The following is a 26297-nucleotide window of genomic DNA, read 5'->3' as shown; positions in this document are numbered from 1 at the left end:
TGTGGATCTTTTGGGTTTATTATCTTAGTTCATGGTTTTGCAATGTATCTAAGGCTACGTGTACATATACAAGCAACCGATCAACAAATAAAGGCAAGGTATTTACCAAAAATTAAAAATACTAGCAATACAACAAATACGCAGAGTAGGAATTCAAATTTACAAGGGTGGTTTACTTGGCACTATGAAAATTGATAGTCACATTTGTTATACATGGTATTACATTTAATTAAATTTTTATTTATTATACCAAAAATAATATACCTTATTTATCCTTACAATATATTAAATTAAATTACCATAAGCTACAATCAATTCTAACATTTTAATTCTTCTTATGCCATTGAAATCGGTTAGCCTCCTAGTTGATTCATTTTAGCTGCATCTGTTCCAACGACTATAGATAGAAAAAGGGAAGGTTCTTCCTCATCCTCAACCAGTTTCCAACCGCCTTAACCCCTTAATATCAAGGAACTCCATGAAAATATAAGGTTTTTCATCTTCCTCACCATGAATTTCTATCTAGTTTATAAAAATCAGATATTATTCTAGTATTCTGTAACATAACTTAGGCACATTCAAAAAATATTTAGGTGATGAATGTTGAAAAATTTTATCTATCATTAAATTTCTATAAATTTTATACAAATTGAATCCTATTGTCTTCTTCAATATTCATAATCTGAATGATTTTAAAATGTTCGAAATATGTATACTGAATAACTTTTACTTATCATTGAATTTTTATTCGGTTTATATAAATTATATTCCATTGTCTTCTTGGCACAAATAACCTAAATAACTTCCAAATGTTTAGATTATACATATCCAAAAACTTTATTTATTATTAAGTTTTTGATCGATTATATAAACTGAATGGTATATATGACATGGGTTTTACAAATCAGATACTCGTTGAATTTGAAAGCAACTAGTGTGGGAAAAAAAAAAAAAAAAAAGAACATAGAATGAAATGAAGATTAAAAATATATATAAAAAACAAATAAATTTAAAAAAAAGGTACTTACTTGAAATGGATAATTTGTCAATTATTCTTTTTTAAACTTCAGTATTATGGTTTATTATATTTTCTAAAAATGTGAAATTCAATTTGGTATACATGGTGTTTTATATTTATAAAGTTTAATTGTTTGAGGATACTTTTGACCTTTTTATTGATGAGTGTTTTTCAAATATAAAAATATTATTAAAAATACATGAACAATTCTATTTACATTATAAAACTATTACACAAATTACATTTTACACAAATCTACAATAAAATTTATCTTTGCTATGTACACTAATAAATTATAATAATTTTAGTTTATAATGAATTAAAAGAAATCTAAATATATTACAGGTAATTTTCCAAAAACTCCAAAGCAAGCCTGGTTTTCCCAAAAAAAAAATCCAAAAATCAAAGCAATGAATATAAAACGCTTCAAACAAAAATCAAACCAATTGAATATAAAACGCTTCAAGTGTTCTTTTCTTTTAGGATTTGAAGAAACTAGATCAAATTAAAAACACTCATTATTCAATTTTTGGTGAAATGGGCTTTGCCCTTTTTCGCTAAAATTTTATAACAACAATTCTTCATGTTTTTAATGTAAAAATCATTGTTTTGATATTTGTTCCCCCCAAAAAAAAAAAAACAAAAAAAAAAAAACCTCCCTTTCCTTATTTTCCTATCTCCCTCGCTTGTTTCCGTATGTATGTGGAACCAAAATCACGGACTGTTCTGTGGAATTGTTTTTCATCTACACTTTTTACCAATCGTTATCTTCATTCGTATTCAAATATCTATTTCCTTTATTATTTTTCTATGAATCTAAAACTTGGTATTTGAATATCCATTTTCAAAGTTGAAATCCGAAACAACTGATATAGCTATGACAATAGACCAAGCTAAGCTTTAATTGAAATTTAAATATCTAGTTTCAAAGTTTAGAGATTTCAGATTTTAATTGTAAAAGGAATGAGAATTTGTAATGTATCTAATATTTGTTTTTAAAGAGAATGTGAAAGGTTGAAAATAAGAAGCTATTGTGAAAGGTTGAAAATAAGAAGCTATCATTTATGGTCGTGAGTACATCAGTATAAATACTATACACATACAGTTGTTGCTACAGAAGATAAACAATTCAAAAACAATGTATCATATATACACCGTATAGTTAAAATTCATATAGATAGCCTAACTAATGTTTAAAAATCAAATAGTAAATAGCCTAATCAATGTTGGTTATAGTATTCTATCATGCCCCCTTAAGATTTGGGTCCTATTAAGTACTTGAATCTTGGAACGCAAGGATTGAAATGATTGTTTAGGCAAGGGCATGGCCAAAATATGTGCAAGTGATCATCACTAGAAACATGAGACACCCGAATGGAACCATCAGAGACTTTGTCATTCACAAAATGAAAATCAATTTGAGCATGTTTCATTTTGGAGTGAAGCTTGGGTTTCTCACAGACATACATTGCACCTAGATTATCACAATATATTGTAGGAATAGTCGGGGACTTCATGTGCAATTCTTGAAGAATAGAAAAAAGCCAACAAACTTCTGAAGTAGTATGTGCAACCGCTCCATACTCTACCTCAGTAGAAGAGCAAGATACAGATTTTTGTTTCCTCGAGAACCACGAAATAGGATTGCTACCCAGAAAGATGACATAACCAGTTGTTGAAGTGCAGTCATTTTTGTTTCCTCCCTAATCTGAATCCGAGAAAGCATGAAGAGCTAAAGGTGACTGTTTGTTGAGAGAGAGACCATAAGAAAGAGTCCCTTTGAGATACCGAAGGAGGTGTTTTACTGCTGCCCAGTGAATTTCTGTGCGTTGGTGCATAAATTGGGAGAGTTTATTCACCGTAAAAGCAACATCAGGCTAAGTAAGAGATAAATACTGCAAACTACCCACTGTTTTCCAATATTGTGTAGTAGAAGGAAGAGAAGAACCGAATGATAACTGAAAAGAGATAGTAGAAGACATGGGAGTAGAGACATCCTTTGCATCATACATTTTAGTTTTCTCTAAGAGATCCAAAATATATTTTGCTGGGATAAGAAAATACCAGTTGCAATTGGAATAACTTTGATTCCAAGGAAGTAATGCAAGTCTTTAACAGAAAATTTTGTTGAGGGAGAAGAAATAAAATTGTTAAGAAGAGAAAAATCTTTACCGGTTACATTTATGTCATCTACATACATCAGAAGAAACATAATTGAACTAGCTTTGTGAAGACTGAACAAAGAAGTATCAGAATAAGCATTCCAAAATCCATAAGCAACAAAAAAAGCCTTAAGTTCAAGAAATCACACCTGAGGAACCTGCTTTAAACCATAGATTATGTTTCGGAGCTAACATACATGAGTTGGTTTGTCGCTGTCCACAAAGCCCTTAGGTTGTGCCATGAAGACTTCTTCTTTCAATGTGCCATTAAGAAAAGCATTATTAATGTGGAGTTGGTGTAAGCTCCAATTATTTGACAGAGCAATGCAGAAGATAACCTGAACTGTTGCTGGTTTAACAACAGGACTAAACATTTCAAAAAAGTCAAGACTAGGTCTCTGATTAAACCCTTTAGGAACAAGGCGGGCTTTATACATGTTTACAGAGCCATCAGGATTGCGTTTTATTTTGAAAACGCACTTAGAACCCATAATATTCAGACTTGGATGGGAAGGTACTAGATCTCATGTGTTATTTGCATTCAAAGCATTAAACTCACTTGTCATTGCTTGCTGCCATTGTGGTAGTTTAAGTGCTTGAGTGGGAGTTCGTGGTTCATAATCAAGATCTATAGATTGTATTGAAGCAGAAAAAATGTCAGATATTATCTTGGGTTTAAAAATTATTCATAGCTTTTGTATGCATTGGGTGAACACGAACTGGCTGAGAAGATATGGGAGCAGGTAAGAGGCTTGGAGTCAAAGAAGAGGACATTTGGTCAGGTGTTGTAGCAGCTCTTTGGGTTAAAAACGACATCCTTTAAAAATGGCCAGACGCATATGTTGAATGACATAGAGAGTTATATAAGGAATGATTTGAATTTGTGGAGTTATATGAATAAGTGTGAGAGAGCAGTTGAGGTATAGTAGGAGTATTGTTGATGGGAGAGGATGAGCTCATGGACTTAGAAAAAGACAAGGTAGTAGGTGGAATATATTCATGAGTGGAGTTTGTAGTAGGTAGAAACTCATTATCATTATTTAAATAAAGTGAATAGGATAACTTTGGATAAGGAAACGCGTGTTCAACAAAGTCAACATGTCTAGATTGACAAAGTTTGCCCTCTATAGGATCAAAACAATTAAAACCACTTTGAGATATGAGTGGACAAAAGTAAACACACGATTTGGACTTAGACTCTAATTTGTGTTTAGTATATGGCATTAACCAAGGATAACACAAGCAACCAAACACTCTTCAGAGGTATAATTTGGTGGTTTTTGAAATAATTTTTTAAAATGAGAATAATTATTTAAGATTAAAGTAGGTAACCTATCAATAAGATAAGTAGCAGTGAAAAAGGCATAGGTCCAAAATTTAGAAGGCAATTTTGCTTGAGATAATAATGCCAATCCAGTTTCATGTATATGCCGATATCGTCTTTCAGCGTTAACCATTTTGTTGAAGTGTATGGGGTGTAGTGAAAAAATGATTGATGCCATTATCTTGGAAAAGTTGTTTAAGTTTAACAAATTCTCCACCATTATCAGAATAGAAAGATATAACAGGAAGTTGGAAAAATTTTTCAACAAGACGCTTGAAATTAATAAATATGGAAGCAACATCAGATTTATGTCTAATGGGATATAACCAAACATAGTTAGAAAAATGATCTATAAAAATAACATAAAAATTAAAACCATCATGAGAAGTTATTGATGTAGGACCCCAAACATCTGAGTACATAAGCTGAAGAAGTTAAGAACTAGACATAAAGGAGTGGCCAAAAGGCAGCTTGTGAGACTTATTACACCTACAAGGATTATAATCAAACCTAGCTTTAGAGGATACAGGAAGAGAAAAATGATTGAGAATATGATGAAGAATTTTGATGGATGGATGGCCAAGTCTTTGATGCCATTCCTGAAGTCCTGTTTTGACACTAGTAAGAGCAAGAGGAGATGAAGGAGGCAACACATGCATCGGCCATTCATAAGTGACACCATTAAATGGTCCCTTGAGCAGTATTTTCCCCGTCCGTAAGTCCTTCACAAAAAAACAGTGTGGTAAGAATTCAATGGAGGTATTTTTAGACTGATAAAACTTTAAAACAGATAGAAGATTATGTTTCATCTGAGGAACGTAAAGTACATTTTGTAATAAAAAAGATTTAGAAGGAGTCAGAAGAATTGTTAGGCTAGTGTGAGTTATAGATAGTCTGTTACCATTACTAATGGTTATTTCATCTATACCATTATACTCAGAGTGTAGAGAAAGATTGTTCAAATCAGTTGCAACATGATGAGAAGCTCTTGAGTCCATAAGCCATGGAGAACTATCAAAATGAGAATGTGGAACGGTCTATGGAGGAGCTCCAAGAAGAACAAGAGTGAAAAGCTTATGGTGGTGCAGCACGAGGGAAAGATTGTTGCTGCTATGGTGTATATATCCATTGTTGGAGCATAAGAGAGTAGAATGGGGCAGAATGACCTTGGATGGAGTAGAGTTGACAACGTCCCTTGTAGTTGCCAGACATAATGAAGGAGCGAGATGGAGAGTTGTTACCTACGTTAGACGATGCAGTGATGGGTTAAGAAGGAAAATCAGAACCATAGGATCGAGATTGATTTCAGCCTTTTGGAAAATCAGATCGTGAGGTATAAGATCCAAAGATAGACTTATTGGTAGCAAAAGCAAAGATGTCAATGTCTGCAGATTGGGAAGCAACTCGATTCTTGTAGTTTCCATATTTAACAAGCTTATCATATAACTCATTGAAGGAGATAGGTGTTTCTCTAGTTTAAAATGCAACAGAGATATTTTCAAAGTCCTTTAAGAGACCATTAATGATAAAGAGAGTGAGATCATCATCATCAATAGTATTACCCATAAAAGCAAGTTCATCAGTAGCACCTTTGACATCATTGAGGTATTCAAGGATGGAGCGAGATCCTTGAGGATGATGAAGTCTTTCACGTAGACATAGAAGCCGTGGCCTTGAAGGTTTGGTAAACGTGATAGCTAGTGTTTCCCATTCTTCTTTGGAGGTCTCTGCCTTGTTCACAAATCATTGGACATCTCTAAAGAAAGATGCAAGAATGACACTAAGCAACAGAGAGTCTTGCCAAATCCAGAAAGTATAATCTTGATTTAAAGAACTATTTATATCAAATAGAACTGGAAATGGACAGGAAAAAGTACCATCGATGAAAATATAGAGGTCATAGCCAATGAAAAGAGTGTCAAATTGCTTTTTTCACGGGAAATATGTAGTTTAAGTAAGTTTTAATGGTGCTTGTGTGGCCACATTGATGACCACCAATGTTCTGTTGGCAAATAAAGGTTCATTGCTAACCGAAATGCGATTATTAATTGCAGATATAGAATGAGAGGGAGAAGAAGTCATGATGAAGGATAAGAGACAAAAAAAAATAATAATTATTATAAAATAAAAGGAAAAGCTCGTTAAAGCATCTACTACTCTGATACTATAAAGAGAATGTGAAAGGTTGAAAATAAGAAGCTATTGTAAAAGGTTGAAAATAAAAAGCCATCATTTATTATCATGAGTACACCAGTATAAATAATACTACACACATATAGTTGTTGTTACAGAAGATAAACAATTCAAAAATAATATATCCTATATACATAGTATAGTTAAAATTAAAATAGATAGCCTAACTAATGTTTAAAAATCAAATAGTAAATAGCCTGATCAATGTTGGTTACAGTGTTCTATCAGTTTTATTTTGTCTTATTTAAGGTATTATTGGAATATTAAAAAATCATTAAAATTGTTGTATGTCTTATAAATTTCCTAATGTGAATAAAATTATTCAAAATATGGTGTGACCATCAATTTTTATAATATCAATAAAATCATCTAATTTAAAATTATTATTAGGGAAAATAATTAATTTTGCTAATGAATTGTTTCTAGAAAATCTGCTTGAACATTTGCTCATTTATACTTTTAAATTTAATCATGTTAAATAAATAAGTAAAATGATGATTAAAGTATAAATAATGTTCGAGCAAAAAAAAATTAAATCTTTTTTTATTTATAAAATTGATAAATTAAAAACACTCCACAAACAATGATAAATTGATAAATTAATAGCTCACTCAACAATTTGTGTTTCCCTATTACCAAAAAAAAAAAAAAAAAAAAAAAAAAGAAAAAAACAATTTGTGTTCCAAATAAAAATTTTCCTCATATTGCCTCCTAAATATATATGGTTTTTCTATCAAACGAATTCAAAATGGATGGTGATGTGAGAATTTGTTTTTATTCAAGGACAAAAGGTCAAATGCATAATAATCAGATATATATAATATATATATATATATATATATTAATTCGAAATTCATTTTTATACCCTTTTAAACGTCAGGGACAAAATCCAAAACACAGCTGGCAGTAAAATTGTAATTACCCGAACAAATTATTCCCTTTTGAAATGATGGATAAAAGATTAACCAAAAAAGAAAGATGGATAAAATAGAAGTCTTATGTTTTTCTCAATCGTTCTACTTTTTCCGTCATTGCTCGGTTACTAGAAGGCATTCAAGAAAAAAGTGCTTGTTATCTAAATTTCCATTTTAACTTGGAAAACGAAAAAAAAAAAATTACAGCCATGTGAATTTGTAACGGTTCCATTTAAATAAAATAAATAAATAAATAAATGTGCCTTCACTCCCAAAAATGAAGAAAAAGGGAAAGAAAACCCACGCAGCAATTGTTTTGAGTAAGATTATGAGATTCCTTCCAAGTCACACACATAGACAAGAGTGAGCAGTGACCAATAATTACATATGCAGCTCCATTAGCTCTTCAGTGGACGCGATGATAATCGGCGACGAAAAGTAGACAGACTGTCTTCTGGGACTGGGAAAGAGGGGAGGGAAATGGGTGAGAGCTACCCTTACAAGGAATACGTGGCTGGTTTGCTCGCCGGCGTTGCCACTGTCCTCATCGGCCACCCCTTCGACACCGTTAAGGTTAATATTACTGCCTTTTCACCACTCTCTGACATACCCAACTAATTATTTCTTTCTGATTCTAATGCATTGAATTTTACACAGCGTCTCCGTCTTTTTCATTTTTTTTCCTGGTGAGGTTGGGGGGTGGGGGCTTTTTTTTTTTATGCCATTTTAAGTCAGATTTGACTGGTCTTGGGAGTGGAAACCAATCCCGTTTATTTATTTGTTTTAATAATTTGTTTTCTGTGAAAGGGATTATTTTCTAAATCAAAATGATAATACGAACGTGATTACTAGAGAAACTTACTGTCGTTTGCTGAACCGCAATAAAAAAGAAAGGGAACCCAGTTTAGTTTTGATAAGTGAGTGGGTAGAATCATGATGGTAAATGTGCTTTAGTTTAGAGTCGTTTAAAGTTGTTGGCCTCCTCACTATCATCATAATATTTGGCCCTATTGGTTCTCCAAGAAGTGGAACGATCTAAATTTTATGGAGATTAAATCTGTGATATTATTGTTATTCTGAATATTTAAATGTTTTAAGTTGCATGATTACGAATTTCTCGAAATGGTGCATTTTTATAAGCACAAGTCTTCTTCTGTGATTGGACCTCTTTCAGCTTCCATAAGATGTTAGTATGCACCTTCGTCAAAAATAAATAAAAAGGTGCAGTGCTTCTGCCATTTGGAAACCTTGTAAGTAATTTCAATGGCTAAGGATGCTATTTTGTCGCATTCTTACTATAGCTCCTTGGAACTAAAAGCACCATGACAGTCAAATTTGAGGAATATAGATATGTGACATAAAAGAAAAATGGTTGTTAACTGGTATTGGTACTCAATTATTTTAGTTATATGCCATTTGATATTCAAGGTACGTTAATTTTACCGAAAGAAATTCTTAGATCATTTTAAGAAGTGAAACTTAGTGAGCTATTTCTCAAAAACTGTTTGCAAATGCTAAGATACGTTGTTTTTGCAATGGAAAACACTAAAGTGGTAAGGTAATATTCAAATTATCATTAATTATTAGAGAATCCTTCTTACCAAATCGTGGTTTGCATTGAATTTTTAGGGAAAGTTGTTTTATTTTATCCCTTCATCTGCTATTCTCTAACCACTTGTACTCTTTTGTTCTCTTGCTTTATTTTATTAGCTAATATATTTATTAAAATAATATCTTTCAAGTGAAATTGAATAGGCTTTTATTTTATGTATTATACTTCCTAATACATGTTTATTCTTTAGGTGAAATTGCAAAAGCACAATACTGAAGCACATGGGATCAAGTACAGGGGTGGTTTGCATTGTACTGCGAGGATACTAAGGACTGAAGGAGTATGGTTCTGAACTTTTGTTAACCCAGAATTTGTTAAATCCCTATACATGTGCATGACAGTTGGATGAGACAAACACAATAATATGTTTATATGGTTCCACATGTTGTGACTTTGACTAGTCATCTGTAAGTGTAGTGCCACTGTCATAGAATTAACTTGCTCATGTGAAGCATCCTAAAATTGGGAGTGACATAATCAAGTTGTCATCTGAATGGACTTGGTATTTCTCTGTTTCATTAAATGTGTGATATATTTCAGTGTTCAGAAGTTATGGTGTTTTCCATAGAAATCTATTGGTAAGTGAAGTCTGGAAAGAAAGTTTTCATTCATTCTGCTGGACATTGGATGAAAGTCCTTGTCACCTTTTGTGATGCATAATTAATAATTGCATTTTATTTATTTTAATCATGGCCATTATATTGCTATGCCAAATAGTTATTAGGTTTTCTTCTTGAGTATAAATTTATATTAATTCTAGTTATTGTAACGTGTCTTTAGTGGTTTAGTTATTTACTAAGTAGATTCCCTCTGGTTACTAAAGCCTGCCAACTCTCATTTAGTATTGTGCTTTGGGTTTTGATAGAGTGGTTGAATCTCATGTGAAGGTGGACTTGAATTTTTGGAAAGCCAGAAAGTTTGTGGAATATTATCTCTTGCATTCTATTGATAACTTTTATACAAGGGGAAATATACTCAAATGATTAGTTATCCATTCTGTATGAAAGTACAAGGTTGGCAAGAGAATGAAGTCACTTTTTTTGTATTGAGCATGTGCTCTGCTAATGCCATGATGATATAATAAACGGGAGGCTATTAAATAAATCCTTCCTCATAAGATTTACTGACAGTAAAGATTTTCTTGTCAGGTGTGGCTGTAGACTTTCACTAAACTGTAGTCGTAACCTGATATGTACAATTTTCTTTCTTTGGAAAGGCGAGGTTATTCAACATTCATTGCTTCTGCATACTGGTTTAAAAAAATTTTTGGATTAAATTTCTACTATTAAGTATGATTATATTGTCCTTGCTGAAATATCAATATTTAACATTCATAACAAATCTTCTTTTAATCCATCAACTTCTGAATTGTTGTCTGAACATATGTAACATGAATTCTGTTGAGAAGACTTGCAGTGCAAAAATTTACTGTAGATCACAGATCCCTTTTTCACATTTTATTTTGGAAGTTATGCCTAGAATATGCCTAGAACATGAAAAATTGTTCAAAGAACTAGCTGATATTTGGTATTTGACAGATAAGAGGGCTTTATAGAGGAGCAATGTCGTCTTTCATAGGGGTGGCTTTTGAGAGTTCCCTAGTTTTTGGAATTTATTCCCAGATGAAACAGTCGCTGCAGGTAGCAATGGTAAGGGTTTTTGGTTTTTGTGTTTCTTTTTCTGGGCACTTATCTGTGCAAGTGCTGCAAAAGCTTCTGTAAGGGATGACTGTTGACCTGTTATGGTAATGACTTTGTCCCAATTTTAGCTATTAAGGAATCTTGTATCTCTTGCATGGTTTTAGTTGACTTCTCTTCATTTTCATTTCTTTCTCCTGTTCATAAAGGGAAGTTCACAAACTGGTGGGCCACAGCTGCAAATAATAGTTCCGTCTGCTGCTTACGGTGGAGCAATCATCAGTTTTGTATTATGTCCATCAGAGTTGTTGAAGGTAAAAGGAATTGGAGGTCTTTCAGATTGTATGTTCGTTTCTCATGCCATGCTTATGACTCTTAGCATTTCCAGTGTAGGATGCAAGTTCAAGGCACAGACTCTTTGGTGCCAATGTCCAGCAGATACAGTGGTCCTCTTGATTGTGCCCTTAAAACTGTTAAAGATGAAGGGGTGAGAAGATCATCTGCTTCCTAGCAAATATGGTTTATGATGTTGTTTTGAGCCAATTTAGCACCTTTTCAGGTTAAAGGGATTTTTCGTGGAGGTTTTACAACATTCTTAAGAGAATCTTTGGGAAATGCAGTCTTCTTCAGTGTTTACGAGAATGTCCGCTATCACATGCATTCAAGACTGAAATCTGGTTCATCTGACTGTACCAGCTTGATTGACGTGGGAGTTGGGATTTTGAGTGGTGGTCTTGGTGGTATCGCTGTATGCTTCTTGTAAAGTTTATACATATTTTTCTATCTTACCAATGGTTTTTTAAATTATGATTTTCCCTATACCTTCCCAGTTTTGGTCAGCTGTTTTGCCGTTGGATGTGGCAAAGACCAAAATACAAACTGCTGCAGACAATAACACTTCACGGAATCCATTTCAAATCTTGAGCTCGGTATATCCTGCTTTTCTCCATTTCATGACTAGAGCTTCCCCCTTCCCCCCTTCTGCCTCAAAAATTCTATTTTCTCAATTGAAAAGTAGATGACAAGCAATAGAATGAGAAAAGTTGTTGATTAGGTTCATTTCTTTATTTGTGGTAGATTTACACTAGGAACGGATTGAAAGGATGGTATACGGGTTTGTATCCTACAATAGTTCGGGCATTTCCTGCTAATGCAGCAGCAATTGTCACCTGGGAGCTAGCCATAAAACTTCTAGGTGTCAAGCACGACTGAGGACGTTGTTATGTTATCATTAATTACCTTCATCTAACCTTTCTTGTAATTCCCAAAGCACATATAATGGAGCCTTTCCGCCATCAATTTGGACCAGAAAACTAGAGTTGGGTGCTGCTTGGCATAGTTACTTCCAGATTTTTTCGTGCTTCAGAGTCTGGAGGCTGGAGCTGCCTGACTGACAAATGTAATATGATATGCTGCTGTTACCAGTATATCTTGTATAACATTCATTTTTCTTCCTTTCAGTAATATAGGGAGGACGACTGCTGGACCATTTTTAGTTATGGTCAAAATTAGTGTTGTCATATTTGATTAGAGCTTATTGAGCTCGGTCATTAGAACCATATGAAGAATTTGATTGGAACTGCACCCTGTTTCTCACTTGTAGTTTTCCGTTGAGGATTCTGTATGAAGGAAATTTGACTGTAATTTTTCTCTATAAATATGATCTTGAAATGGAAATTTCACAAACAGATCAACCAAGAGCAGTTGTTTTCTTGGATTTCTGCTTTGACTTTAGCTCATAGGGATGCTTTTCCCATCCCTCTTTAGACTGTTTATGTAATGTTTTTGGTCTTTGGGTAGTACCCAAAGAGGTAGATGCAGTTGGCTATGAGATAAAATGCCTCCTTTAGCATCTTTTTATCGTACAAGTTGTCCCGGATGTTCATTTGATCTTGATACCTCTCCGTTCAATGTTGGTTTCCAACGGCATTGATGTCAATTTTTTTCCCATCCTAGGCCTATTGAATTTACAACTCGTTTTAAATTCTAGTTATTTGTTGATAAGATTTAGGGGTACGCTATAATGGACAAGATGACATAATTTTCTCCTTCAAGCCACAGGTTCCATGGAATTGTAAATCCATTTCAATAAAAAGATTTGACTAGTGAAAAGTGCAAGCCACCTAATTAAGAAAGTTTTACCAATTTACGCTGTTATATTTGGACTTTAAAGGCTGTGGAAAACTTTACATTTCTCTTCTTTTTCATTTATCTGTTAATCATAAACTCTCACTAACCTGACCTCATTTACACTTGATATATAAAAATTATATCAAATATACATAGAAAAAACCAGTATAGTGAGTGTGTCACGAAGGCGCACGCACACATAAAAGAGAGGGGTTAAATTGTATCGTTTAGTCACCACCTGAATTAGTAATAAATAACCATTTTTGTGTTAGAAGCTAGCTTTTATTTCCTCCTCAAAATGTCAACCCTGAGACATAAAGTACTCAGAAACTTAAGAAAATATATATGGAGAAATATTTCCTTTAATTCATTAATATTACATATTGAGCACTGGATAGAAAACATCCCTCTCAAACTCATCAGACGATCATATGGGTACGTGGCTTGCTGGCTATGATAAATTTCTCAATCGTTGCCCACCAACGAAGAGGAAAAATCGATGCCTAATATTGATCTAGTTTGTTAGGCATATAATCTTTTGATTACAGTTGCAAATATCTCTCGAATACAAACATATTCGATGATCTTAAGAGTAAAGACGACTGACAGGTCGTCTATATATTATTAGTAGAAGCTAATATTAAGGGGTTGACAGAAGAGAGAGAGCATAGTAAGATCACAATGGATCGGTCTTTCTTTTACTAACCAGAATATTAATTTTTGGTTTGGAAAGAGGCAATTTATGGGAACTAGATAGATAGATAGATAGACATATTCTCCCTCTATAAATGCGTTGATGTGCTTTTCTTTAGTTGGAGCCTTCTCCTTGAAAGTCAGATGAGCTTTTCCTACGACGCTCATTGTGTCCAGCCAAACGTCGACGGCAACTCCTTTTATTTTCATCAAACTCTAATAACCCATGGAACCTGCCAAATTCGATCATTAATTTCAAAATCAAATAACCATCATTGCTTAAACCACAAGCAAGACAAAAGTTTCTTCTTTTATTTCCATTTTTTTTTTCCCACCTCACCCCTTTTCAGGGACACTACATGTTTTCCTATGGTTTCTCCATTTCCTTTACTAAGAAATTGAATATTTGGGGATGTGTAAACACTAGTTTATGCATTTAAATCCACCAACAAAAAGAAACCATAATTATTCATACATGAAAAAAGATATCAATCATGATTATAATGATATATAATATTCATATATTATATACATACAAAATTTTGATCCTCAGAAAATCTAAATTTTGATGTGTTGAGAATTTATTGTTGCAACAAAGGTTAAGGTTGTTACTTGCTCAAATAAGTTTCTAACTTGAATTACTAATTGATGTGACACTCTAAACAAGACATGTAAACATGCATTAACTTTAGGTTAGGACAAGTACATATATGGATGTATAAAAGTGTGATACAAAAAGAAGACAACTTTATTTCCAAAATCAGGAAGAAGAAGGAGGAAATTTATTCAAATCAATCTGTTTATGATAATTTTTTTTGGTGAATGTCTGACTATGATATTTTGTATGTATCAAACACTGTTAAATACATTATAACAATCATAAATAGAAGATATTTATATGATATAGAAGTGGGAAAGTGGGGTTCTTGTTGTGCCTCCTTTCAATGCTTTCCACGACTTTAGACTAATTGCGTGACCCCTTGATCAGCTCTATATCACAATTCACATCTTCAGAAAAATCGTTTGTTATGGTTAGCCTGTGCTAGAGCTAGACCTTTAGTTTTGGATGTATATTTCTGTACCTAATTTTCTATATTAAGAAATGGGCTAATTAAATCTTCAACCAGAGAAAGAAAAAAAAGTACCGTATTTGGTCTACAAATTCATATCCAAGAGCCATTCATATTTCTACTTAATTGCGGATCAAATGGAGAACTCGCAAATGATTTAAATATATATATATATATATATATATATGTGCATATATTAAGTTTACATGTACTACATATTTGGACCAATATTTATAAGCATTTATGCTTATTAATTTATAGGCTTTTTTGTAAAAATATATATATGTATACACTTCAAAGGGATAAGCATGATTAACATTTTAGAAGTCAATTTTTTCTAGAACCATTAATAAGGGAGACCAAAAAAAAAAAAAAAAAAAAAGCTTTAACGTCTACAAATTAAGCTAAAAAGAGAGGACAAAATGAAAATTTTCGGGAACCAGCGAAAAGCATCAATAGGCATAGACAAGAAGCGACTTTGTGAATTTAGGGTTTTTACAAACCTGCTACATTGTTGGCAAAAGCGCTGCTGGTGTCCAGCCACCAGGACGACCGGAGCCTTGGCGTGGAACTCACAGACCTTGTGGCGCCGGTGGTAGTGTTTTGCGTCGGTCAAGTCAGCATTGCAGTTGTCGGCTTGGCAACACGGCCGCGTTGACCCTCCTGCACTAGATCCTCTCTTGCTTGACGAAGAAGTAGTGGTCATGGCTCTTTTCTTCGTTTCATTATCCTCTCCAAACCCTAATCCGCTACCACTATCTTCATCCTCCTCCTCTTCCTCCTCCTGGTCCTCATCCTCCTCCATCTTGTACTTGAAGCTCCTCTTTCCCTGAGCTTTGCTTGATTCCATTTTGCAAAAACAAAGAGAGAGACAACCAATGAGAAAGATAAATGTTGGATTGTACAAGTCAAATAAGTAGTAGAATAAATTAAAAACCTTGTGGAAAAAGGGAAGAATTATGTGTGAGGACCACAAACTCCATTCTTTCCCTTTGTCAGCATAAGGGTAATAGTGAAGGGGTAGAAAGCTAAAGCTAAGATTATTTGCTCCCAACACCAAAAATATGATGTGTACATAACAACAACACCAACGACGACAATTCAAATTTATCACAAGTACTAATTCAGATTTCTCTTTTTACACTATATTCTCAAACCTTATTATTATTATTTTTTATTTTAACTTCGAGTTATTTATTTATTTGGACATTTTATTGATGACTAAGAACCAAATATCTAATTTTAAGGACTTTCTTAGTCAAGTCTTCGTCCATATGCTTTTATGTTGCGCCATCAATTTTTAGCGTGGGGCCTCTCCTCTCTATATCCAATCATGCAGCAAAGAAGAGTAACGCACAAAACAAACGAATAGATAATTAGCCCATTAACAATGGATTTTAACAACTAATTTAAAATATGATTTGTCATTTTACTAGCTAGCTAGCTAGGTAGCTAGTAATAGTAAAATAGGTAGTTAGCAAAGGATGCATGTGGAGCCTTTGTGTCTATATATAATAGTTGACAGTCCTTTTCTTTGATTCCTTTCATTCAAACCTGTATTATTGAAAGGTGAAAATGTGAAAAAACCATACGGCACCCAATGATGGATGTAACAAGGCTCTTACCTAGCTAGCTTTTTTCCTATGGTGCTTTGACACATTATTTGTGTACCAATGGGGCTACTATTCCATGTCCTTTGCCTTTGGAATGAATGTTGTATTTTTTTTGGGTCCATCTTTTTCTACTTTGTTTTCACATTGTGTTTTGGTGTGGCCAACTGGTTTGCAGCAAATTGGAGAAGTATCCTTTCCCGTGTTACCAAATTCCATCATCTTTGCTTGGACCACAGTATATATATATATATATATATATATATTTACACGCACATATATAATATAATGTATTTATGAATTATCATTAATGTCTCGATTGGTCCCCATTTGTACGAGGCCAGCCAAACCCATCCATCCTTCTCTGCTAGCTAGCTAGCCACCTCATAAAGCATGATGATCATGTGGTGGGTTTTAAATGATGAACAAGTTCGAATTCCATTATTGTTAATATCTCATCTTGCCTCTCTGATGGGCAGCCAGGCTTAATTATGATTATCTTAAAACTGTTCTTTAATGGTGGTTTGGTTACATAAGAGTTTATTATTGAAATAAGCAGATGCATTAACTGTCTGATGCCTCTCTGGCAGTGTCTCCGACTTGCGTATGTAGAGATTTATTGGAGATAGAGTCCTGCAATTTATATACATATTGACATATATATATATCTATATATAAAATATATGTATATGTATATGTATATATATATACTGCAGGAATATGAAAGATAATAATAAAGGCATGTAAACCTGATCTCTTCAACAATTTTAAATCTGAAATAAGTTTTTTGTACAGACTAGCAAAACATTTAATACGTTCCAATTGGTTTTAAAACTATTTTGATGCATGAATGATCACCTAGAGGAGAAAAAAGAAAAATATATTCTTCCAAACTAAAGCTAGATATTATGTTACATCACAGTACATAGCAGTACATATACCATGAGACAGATCATATCGCTTACATTAGTAAATGACATGACAAATAATATGAGTTGTTACTTTACCATGCACATTTTTAGTTCTAATCCTATCTATCATTCAAAACCAACTAATTAAATACATAAATTATAAGAATATAGTTTAAATTATATGAGGATGCCTTGTAAGAGAACGAAATATATATATACACACTTGAAATAGAATATTGGACCAAAAAAAAAAGGGAAATCCATTGTTATACAGAATATTTTTATGGCAATAGACATCCATTAATTCACATATATTCCCATCTCCGTAGGGAATGAGAGGCCGACAATTTGAAACAATGATAGGACTCATCACCTTTTCCACCTAAATGTGTTAAGTCCCCTTCATAGTATTATTATTATTGATGATGCTTAACATAAATACCTCCTATACATGTTCTCGCCGTTGTTGTTTCTGGTACTGTTTTCCCCTAAAAATCAGTTGGCCTCATCAATTCCTCACCCAAATAACCGAATAAAATTATCGATCATTTATAAAAAAAAAAAAGAATAAAATTACCAGTATCATTACAAACTATTTCTTTTCCCCTCTTAATTTTAAAATTATGAATGATTATGTAGTTAGATACTTATTTCTAGAATGTGTTGATAACCATTTTTGATATAAAGAACCTAATAAGCTCATTGGGTCTAAAATGCATCTTTGAGTTAAATAAATTTGTTTTTATGCAAATGGTAATTACTTGTAGAGCTTTTGGTTGCAGATTGATTTGGTCAGGACAAGCTATGCAATGTGGGTTTAATTTAGATTATTTTATTAAAAAGGTAATCCATTTGGGTGGTTTTTAACCTAATAATAATAAAATAATCTAGATTAAATTAATAAATGATATTTTAACCTATAATCCTACATAAACCAAATTATTCTAAGCATTAAACCCATTTGTATTTTCTTCTAGCCCACCTTTCTTAACTCAAGTAAAGGAGCCCATTTATTTATTTCAAGACCTTTAGCCAACCCAAAAGCCCATTTATTTGAGCCACCTATTTTATATATATGTATGTATATATATATATATATATATTTTTTTTTTTTTGCTGACCCCAATGCCCTCCACCCCAGCGATTCGAACTCGTGCATCTCTGGTGCAAGTAGTGGCTGCTAGGCCAGGAGACTTCGTCATAAATAAATAAATAAATAAATAAATAAATATATATATATATATATATCAAGCATTTTCCCAGAAACAATGGATTTAGTGACTAACTTTTTAGCAACCAAAACTTTTTTTGTCACTAAAAGATATCATTAATGACAAAAAATTGGTCATTGAAATTTTTTGTAATTCGTACAGAAAATTTGTAGTGTTCCACTTTCGTCGACCATTACTTTGGTCTCTAATTCCAATTTTCAATGACCAAAAATCATTTGGTTGTTGAACATAAGAGCGGGAAACTATTTCCACCTTTTTTTTTTAGTGGAAAAATGACCTACTAGCAACCAAAACAAATTAGTCACTGAAAAAATGTATCAGCTACCAATAATTTGGTCACTAATAGTCTAAGTAATTAAAAAAATGAAAAAAGCATAAAATAAAGGAGTTTTAGCAACCAAAGTTCATTGGTCATCAAAAATTAATACTAGTAACCAATATGTTGGTCTTTAATATTGATATAGAATGACCAATCATAATTTGGTCCTAAAAGATAGAGAAATAAGCAAACCCAAGTAAATTGGTCACTGAAAGAAAGTATTGGTCACTGATAATCAACTAATTACTAAGCAAAACAAAATGTTAGATAAACTACCACTTTATAATGCTATTATATACAACCAGATTTATAAATACTATTATATATAATTTTGATATATGAGAAACTATTTTCCATTTTATAATGCCAATCATATTGATATGTTAAAAACTAAGTTACCATTTCACCATACAGATTTAGTTTATAATTATTTTGTTAAGGTGGTAATGTTATAAATTAACCATTTTAAAATGGTTTATATTATAAAACATAATATTTTTCATGAGAAATTACATATATATAGGCTATTTGAGAACAATCTGATAGTAGAGTCATTATTTTTTGTACAATTATTCTAATTCAATTTTTCAACCACATACATATAGAAAAAAAACTATATAATATATATAACGATGTTTTGTTTATTGAAAATTTATCTTACCTTATAATATAAATCATGTTAGAGTTGTCTCACCTAAATACATTATTAATAAAGTCCTATGCAATAGAATACAATCATTGAATTTAACATATTCACCCAAAAAAAAAAAAAATTGAATTTAACATGACATTGTAGCTAATAATATTATATTATATTATATTATATATATATATATTATATAAATTTGCTATGATGGGAAAGTCGTCTACTGTTTGGTAGGGAATAATCATTTATAATCATCCAACCGAGGTGATTATATGAATCGAATGGCTTTAGATGGTTGTTACCCACCAAGTAGTGGACAATTTCCCTCACTGCAGTAGAGTTCTTATTTATATAATTATGTGTTAGTATGTCAATTTTGACATGGTAGGGATTAAAGTTAGAGTAGCTCTTATTGGGAGAGGAAAAACCTATTAATACTCCATCTTGAACATGAATTAGGCCCATGCTCAATTAGGTATGGGGATGCCCTATGATCAAAAACCAAAATTTTTTTGACATGGTAAGGACCTTGTAAAGAATTTTTGGAGTAGTACATACCATGTCCATTGTCATATAAAAAAAAAATTGAATCAACTTTAAATAAGTTGAATCAGCCACAAAAAGTAATTAATAATTTAATATTGATCCCACAACATTCATGGATTAGCTTTTTACCTATCTAGATTTCATTTTTTGAAAATTTAATTGATTTGTTTTAAGTTGTGAATTGGATTGACATATAGAAAACTCTCTTTATAAGTTACTCGTAATGTCTTTACTATATTATAATATATATATATATATACTTATACACATAAGTATATGTACATAGATTTTTTCATAAACACAGATGAATTTATATTAAAAAAAAAGCACATATATGCATATTTTTTTTGATATTTTACAAATAAATCTTTATATTTAATCACATTATTAATGTGTACCTTTTTTTTAATTCATTATTCATTTATTCATATGTTCAAATAATTATAAACATATATTTGTTAATTTTGGCTTTGACTAACTTTTTTAAAAGAACATTTTTTTTTAAATGATATTATTATGTAAAAAATTATGTACATTCATTTTCAGTATAAAATATAAAATTTTTTGCTAAATGAGAATAAAAAACTTGGGGTTTTAGGCAAAAACAAGATAAGGAAATATTCATTTTCACTTAGGAAGGAAATTTGCCGCCACATCCTTTTGCCCTTTTTCCCTCTCATTTGAAACACTACAATCCTATCCCCATTCAACCAGCCTTGCAACTCGCCATCTCCCTTATCGGCATGTCCTCTCCGACCAGCTCTTGCCAGTGTTTCCTCTCTCTGGCCAGCTTCTTGATCGACGGCCCTCTCTTGCACTCCCTCTCAGGTATGCTTTCCATTCTCTCCACCTATCGTCTCTTCCAAAATTGAAATCCTTAAATGGAGACACATTTCGACATCTATCCTCCCTTCAAAAAGTGAGCATCAATGAATGTCATTTGTTTAAGCTGCTGTGCCAGAGAGGGACAGGGGAAGATTGGTCGTACATCAAACACATCCCTCTCAAAATCATATACTGGGAAGACGTATGATTGATAATGTCTGCTTTTCTCCTTTTTTTTTTTTTTTTTCCTATAATAAAAAATCAAGTATTTCTTTTCTACAATCTTTTACATGTTATGGTTTTATTTATTTATTTATTTTCTCTATGATAATCATCATCAAGCAAGATGTTTCCTTTTTTCTTTTTCATACATTCTATTCCTTCAGTAAAGATTGGTCTTATATACATGCTCTGTTTGTCATTGTAGGCGGCTCAAATTTTCTGATCCAAAAACCACAATGAGTAAGATTCTCTTTCTCTTTTGCTTTAAATAAATGTAATTATATATACTCAGACATAACGTTCAATACCCATTTAAATGGAGGTCCATTTCACCTAATTTATATATCCATTGTTCTCTGTCATACAGTCCTAGAGAATAGAGAAAAAGAAAATGCAGTGATTTTTTTTATTTTTTATTTTATTCTGTTTCTGGCATGTTACAATCCCTTTTCTTCCCTATTTTAACTCACTTGTCATAAGCTTTCATTTCCAACTTCTCTCCACTGGTAAAAGCATAGTTTCATGATTCCCATTCCCAGTAGCTAATTCAACAAAATCCATTTCATCTCACCAAGCCTTCTTGGTTTTGGAACAAAGTTCTAGCTGCAGTTGACCATTTCAGTCTCCAGGTATTCCATCCCTACTACCACAGACTCGTTGATTAATTGAAAAGTTGGCTATCAAGCTTCATTTCTTGCAATCCCACCTCATGGTTGTTGCGGTCCATCAGATCCCCGCTTTTCATTGATATTGCTTTCAGCATCCTCTGCACAACCCATTTTGTATGACATGTTTAAATTTTGAAAGGACTATCTTAATCCTCATAAAGAACCAAGCTCACCATGAGAGGACGAAATACATAGACTTAAGGTTGCATCTAGCAATGAAGTTGATAAAGGAGCAGTTGTGCTTGAGGAAAGTTTCTATTCGAGAAATGCACCTCACATGCTTACCAAGTCACTTCCAGTTAGTCAGTTCAAGCACTGCTTAAATTTGCTAAGGATAAAAAAGCCTGAAAATTAGTTTGATTTTTTTTTTTTCCTTTTCCTTTGAAGCTGATCAAAGATGGAAATTAACAAAACAAGTTGGAGAATTGAATGCTTGTGTCTTATTGTTGAGTTTACATAAATCACTGTTTTTAGCAAGTGGGTCTTATGTCACCTACTGGTTTGGAGATAGCTAATCTTGTAGCTGTTAAAATATTGGCATTTGGGTTTATACTAAAATTGAGTTGGTGTTGTCTTTTGTTGGGCGTGAAGTAAGCTCCTTTGTATATTAGATAAGGTTTTGCTTTCTGGCTGTATCGGCAACTTAGCAGGTGTAAGAGATAATCATTTTCAATTTTCAGTGAGAAAATATGAAGAGAGGGAGAAAAAGATAAAATCATGGGATTTTATTGGGAAACACTTCTGAGTGTTAATATATCCCGAGCTTGAGTGTGTGAGCTGTAAGAGTGAGATTGTAAAGGTGTTTCTTGGTCAATGAAACCAAGATTCTCTTTGGATAGTGGATGTAGGCTACAATCTGGTGGCTGAACGACTATAAATATACTGTGTTTGTTTTCTTCTCTCTATTTTTTATGGTTATTGCTCTGTTTTTTGCCACATTTTCTGGTTTATATTCTGTAGGTGTCTTTCTTGTTTAGTAGTCTGGATGGTTTATAGCAGTACATATACAACTCCTCCAATCTAAGACTGGATTTTTCTGTAGGGATTTAGGGGGATTTTAAAGCATATGACAGCAAGCATGGTGCTGCGAATTGTAATATTACTGCAGCTATTTGTAAGATATGTCTTTCAGCAGCTTGCACGCTTTGTTTCTCATATTCCACTTTGATTGCAACTGCCATTTCCTCAAAAAATTAATTATTTACAAAATCTTTGATAGATTTTTAATCTGCCATATGAGAGTCCTGTTGTTTGATATCGAAATGTGTCTCCATTTAGGTATGCTATTTTTTATTTTTTCCTTTCACTCTCTCTATTTGTCCATCTCCCATCAGTTGTTTTATTTGCGAGTCTCCAAGTAATTTTGGGCAAATTTCAAAAACTAGAAGCAATTTTGGCCGAGAGTTTTTGTTTTTGCTGTTCAACCTTGCTTGGATTTTGTTGTTGCTGATTTCAATTATCTGCAGCAATGTAGAAGAAAGCAAGAGTGTCATGGAGTGTTTGCTTGGCTTGATCGGTGAAGTAATATGACTTTTACAGTTTTACTATCATTGCTAAATATGTTTGTGAATGCATGTGAAACTTGTCTTAAAAAGTTGGGGTTTGGTTTATGTGTTCTCAGCTTGGGGTTTATTTTCAAATGATTTTTAGCTTTTGATTATCGAGAATTGTGTCTAGTTTATTGCATTTGTAGTCCTGTTTGAACGTGTGGTATTGACTTCTTAATTATGTGGGTTTACAGAACAATATCAATGTTGATCAGAAGCTTAGACATGACATACCACGCCATCAAGTTTGACAGGTAGATTGTTTTAACAATTGTCTTCTGTTGCATTTTTGCCACCTTAAGATCTGTTTATTGGTGGTGTGCCATAATTCTGACGAAGTGGGGTTTTTTTTTTTATCTTTTATTTTATTTTTTTAATTTTTCCAGGTGATATGTTCACTTTGTTGCACTGAACAAGAGGTGCGTTTAATTATTTTTCTTATTCTCTGTGATTTGGTTCTATAGTATCTTTTATAACCTAGCTCTATAAAACTTCTAATAGATTGTACTTATTTGCTGCTAGATTATTTTTTATACGGAGTACGATCAGGCTAGACAACCAGACCAATGTTTTACTCTTACACTTCCTTTGCTGCCATTAATAGGTTCAGCAAGTTCGTATTAACTGTAATCTATGCATGGGAAAATACTTTTGTGAGACTTGCAAGCTATTTGATGATGATGTAAGTGCCTAATTTTATTGTTTAAGCATTTTAATTAAGTTTGTTTGTTTTTTATTTTTTAATTTTTTTTATGAATCTTAAGCATTTTAAGTTGGTATAAAAGAAAGTTTGATTCTTTTTGCCTGGTTCAAGAACATGCTCAAATGTTTGGCAATCTCCGACATTGGTATAGAAGCATGTGAATTGGTGATTGAATGATTATTTTTCTCTGTATTGAATATATGTGATTTTTTTCTTATTATGCCTTCAATATATACCTGCTGTGAAATTGTTCTGTTATTGCCTAATTTAAGTAACTAGCATCGTGCGGGCGGGTCTAATTATTTTGATTTTTCTCTTTGTTACAGATATCTAAGAAACAATATCATTGCAGTGGCTGTGGCATTTGCAGGTATTCTCTTCATCTCCTTGGTCTGCATGCCTTGGGGTTCAATATGTAAAGTGATAGGGAAATCTAGTTTTCGTCGAGTCATAAAAACCTTTCTAATACTTAGCTTTTTAATGATTACTGTAATAAGGATTTGTTATTCACTTGTTTCACCTGTGTTTTGTCACAGGATTGGAGGGCATGAGAATTTCTTCCACTGCTACAAGTGTGGTAACCTATACTTGTGTTTTATTTTTGTGTAAGTTCCTCTGTATGGTGCTATATAAGAAAGATGTAAACCAGATGGGTGAATTATTTTCAATTTATCGTAGTTATATAGGTCACTTTATTTAATGTTAAGTAGTCATGTGAAATGTAAAACTAAAAACCCACAAAGTTTAGCAGAAACAGAGTTCTGTAGGACAAGCTGATTTACATTGAGATGTTGGAGACGTGTGTTACTAAAGACTCCAACATTAGTAAAGGCTTGACTGATAGATTTTTGTTAGTTCTCTTGCTTTCAATTTATTTGCACATTGACAAACCATCAGTGTAGTAGTCTATCTGGAGGTGGAAGCCAGTAACCATAGAGCTCTAATGGGTTTTCTTGTTAGGTGTTCTTTTAGAAATTAAGTTCTGGTTGCACGAATTGAAGATTTATTAGCATATGCACCCTTGAACTAGCCATTAGGATAAAGATTAAAACCATTTTTGAAGTTGCATGCACAAGAACAGGAGGAGGGGTTTGCTTTGGGTGATCCTATTTACTCCAATTGAGTTTTTATTTGTTAAATCAAATGCCATCTAGGTGTTTTCCTTCCAACTTATTCTTTTACTTTATGTTTCTCTTTGTTTAAATATTTCTTTGTAGTGGATCTGCATGCTCATAGTTAAGTTCCTTGAGGGCAATGTATAAATTAAGTTAGGGGGTAGGATGGTGTTAAAGATGAAAATAATAATAATAATATTTAAAAAATAAAGGTTAAGAAAAATTTGTTTGTTAAGGCATTTCTTACGTTAGTAATAACTGTTTAGTTTAGGTATTTGTATTATCCTTGGTTTAGAATAATGTCATTTCATGTTCTTGCTAATTTTGCATGTTATTATAGTGGCAAGTGTGGAAGAAAATTTAGCGAGGTGGAATTGATCATGCCATTGGAGATAGTTTCATGTCATAATTAAAAATAAAAAATAAAAAAAAATAAAAAAAGAAGAAGAAGAAGAAGAAAGATGATGTGAGCTTTGAGCCTAATATTCATGTTCAGAGTTTATTTTGTTGCCCATTGTTTATAAAAACTTATTTCTTTTTGAGTGTTTTTGATGTTGCTACATTTTAAAACTTGTTAAAGTTTTTTTTGTTTTTTTGGGGATAAAGTTAAAACTTGTTAAGTTCGTATTTATTAAAGATTTTAATTTATCTGAAAGATGATAGTAAAGCCATTTTTGTTTTATTTGAGTATTTTTTGCTCATCCGCTTAATATTTTTCCATAGTGACACCTCTTAAGCCTTAAAAAAGATATATATATATATATATATCTTGTTTTTCTTGTTACCCAATTTACCTTAACCTTTATTCTTGTGAATCTTTCTGTGTTAAGAAAAGAAATAATAAAAAATATATATTTATAAAGGGTAACGAAAATGAAAATATACGAAAATAAATGAGGAAAATAGTATTGAGGTTAGAATAATTTGCATTATCAATTATGAATTCTTTTTGTTCTCGAAAGATAATATTGAGGTTAGAATGATTTTGCATTATCAGTTATGAATTCTTCTTGTTCACAAGGAAAAAAAAAAAAAAATCGAAAAAAAAATGGGGAAAAAAAATGTCAAAAGGTAAAAGACATGCATAATGGTGACAAGATAAAAAGAAAAAAAGAGAAGTTGTAGAAAAGTGAAAAAAATAAATAAATAAAGAAAAAACAAAAGAGAAAAAGCCCTTCATTCTCTTAGTATTTGTCAAGT

The 26297-nt window shown here is 32.3% G+C and overlaps 3 protein-coding genes across 30 annotated transcripts; 2 read left to right on the top strand and 1 right to left on the bottom strand.

Moving 5' to 3' along the window:
- The first annotated feature begins 7880 nt into the window (after window positions 1–7880).
- LOC107425068 (mitochondrial arginine transporter BAC1) lies at window positions 7881–12548 on the top strand. 2 transcript variants are annotated; one of them, XM_016035001.4, is made up of 8 exons: window positions 7881–8184; window positions 9414–9503; window positions 10762–10872; window positions 11070–11174; window positions 11249–11347; window positions 11420–11608; window positions 11691–11789; window positions 11938–12548. In XM_016035001.4, the coding sequence occupies exons 1-8, from the start codon at window positions 8092–8094 to the stop codon at window positions 12070–12072; spliced, it is 921 nt and encodes a 306-aa protein (XP_015890487.1). In that variant the 5' UTR covers window positions 7881–8091; the 3' UTR covers window positions 12073–12548. The 2 variants fall into 2 exon arrangements, with proteins under 2 accessions (XP_015890487.1, XP_015890492.1); XM_016035006.4 differs by having other exon boundaries at window positions 11420–11600; window positions 11938–12076.
- A 786-nt stretch (window positions 12549–13334) lies between these two features.
- LOC107425063 (squamosa promoter-binding protein 1) lies at window positions 13335–15672 on the bottom strand. The gene is made up of 2 exons (XM_016034996.4): window positions 15257–15672; window positions 13335–13916 (listed from the first exon to the last, which is right to left on the bottom strand). The coding sequence occupies exons 1-2, from the start codon at window positions 15601–15603 to the stop codon at window positions 13799–13801; spliced, it is 465 nt and encodes a 154-aa protein (XP_015890482.1). The 5' UTR covers window positions 15604–15672; the 3' UTR covers window positions 13335–13798.
- A 4988-nt stretch (window positions 15673–20660) lies between these two features.
- Window positions 20661–25668, top strand: LOC107425190 (uncharacterized). 27 transcript variants are annotated; one of them, XR_007240406.2, is made up of 9 exons: window positions 20661–21058; window positions 21270–21304; window positions 22775–22846; window positions 23199–23253; window positions 23474–23533; window positions 23666–23698; window positions 23802–23961; window positions 24309–24352; window positions 24519–25229. XR_007240406.2 is itself a non-coding variant. In XM_048472107.2 (9 exons), the coding sequence occupies exons 4-9, from the start codon at window positions 22799–22801 to the stop codon at window positions 24680–24682; spliced, it is 444 nt and encodes a 147-aa protein (XP_048328064.1). In that variant the 5' UTR covers window positions 20661–20845; window positions 20979–21044; window positions 21270–21304; window positions 22775–22798; the 3' UTR covers window positions 24683–25668. The 27 variants fall into 27 exon arrangements, 6 of the variants coding, with proteins under 6 accessions (XP_048328064.1, XP_048328052.1, XP_048328055.1 ...); XM_048472107.2 differs by lacking the exon at window positions 23666–23698 and having other exon boundaries at window positions 20661–20845; window positions 20979–21044; window positions 23199–23248; window positions 23884–23961; window positions 24519–25668; XM_048472095.2 differs by lacking the exon at window positions 23666–23698 and having other exon boundaries at window positions 20661–20845; window positions 20979–21058; window positions 23199–23248; window positions 23884–23961; window positions 24519–25668.
- The last annotated feature ends 629 nt before the right edge of the window (window positions 25669–26297 follow it).

Source organism: Ziziphus jujuba, chromosome 1, assembly GCF_031755915.1.
Source record: "Ziziphus jujuba cultivar Dongzao chromosome 1, ASM3175591v1".
NCBI classification, from domain to species: Eukaryota; Viridiplantae; Streptophyta; class Magnoliopsida; order Rosales; family Rhamnaceae; genus Ziziphus; species Ziziphus jujuba.
The sequence above is the reverse complement of the archived record's forward strand: the minus strand, read 5'-3'. Positions and strand labels throughout refer to the sequence as shown.

Coding starts and splice junctions, on each gene's coding strand:
- LOC107425068 (XM_016035001.4), top strand. CDS start 8,092: ATGGGTGAGAGCTACCCTTACAAGGAATACGTGGCTGGTTTGCTCGCC. Junction 9,504..10,761: donor GGATACTAAGGACTGAAGGA/GTATGGTTCTGA, acceptor GGTATTTGACAG/ATAAGAGGGCTTTATAGAGG. Junction 11,609..11,690: donor GTGGTCTTGGTGGTATCGCT/GTATGCTTCTTG, acceptor ATACCTTCCCAG/TTTTGGTCAGCTGTTTTGCC.
- LOC107425190 (XM_048472107.2), top strand. CDS start 22,799: ATGACAGCAAGCATGGTGCTGCGAATTGTAATATTACTGCAGCTATTT. Junction 23,249..23,473: donor GTGTTTGCTTGGCTTGATCG/GTGAAGTAATAT, acceptor GTGGGTTTACAG/AACAATATCAATGTTGATCA. Junction 23,962..24,308: donor GCAAGCTATTTGATGATGAT/GTAAGTGCCTAA, acceptor TCTTTGTTACAG/ATATCTAAGAAACAATATCA.
- LOC107425063 (XM_016034996.4), bottom strand. CDS start 15,603: ATGGAATCAAGCAAAGCTCAGGGAAAGAGGAGCTTCAAGTACAAGATG. Junction 13,917..15,256: donor TTTTGCCAACAATGTAGCAG/GTTTGTAAAAAC, acceptor CGAATTTGGCAG/GTTCCATGGGTTATTAGAGT.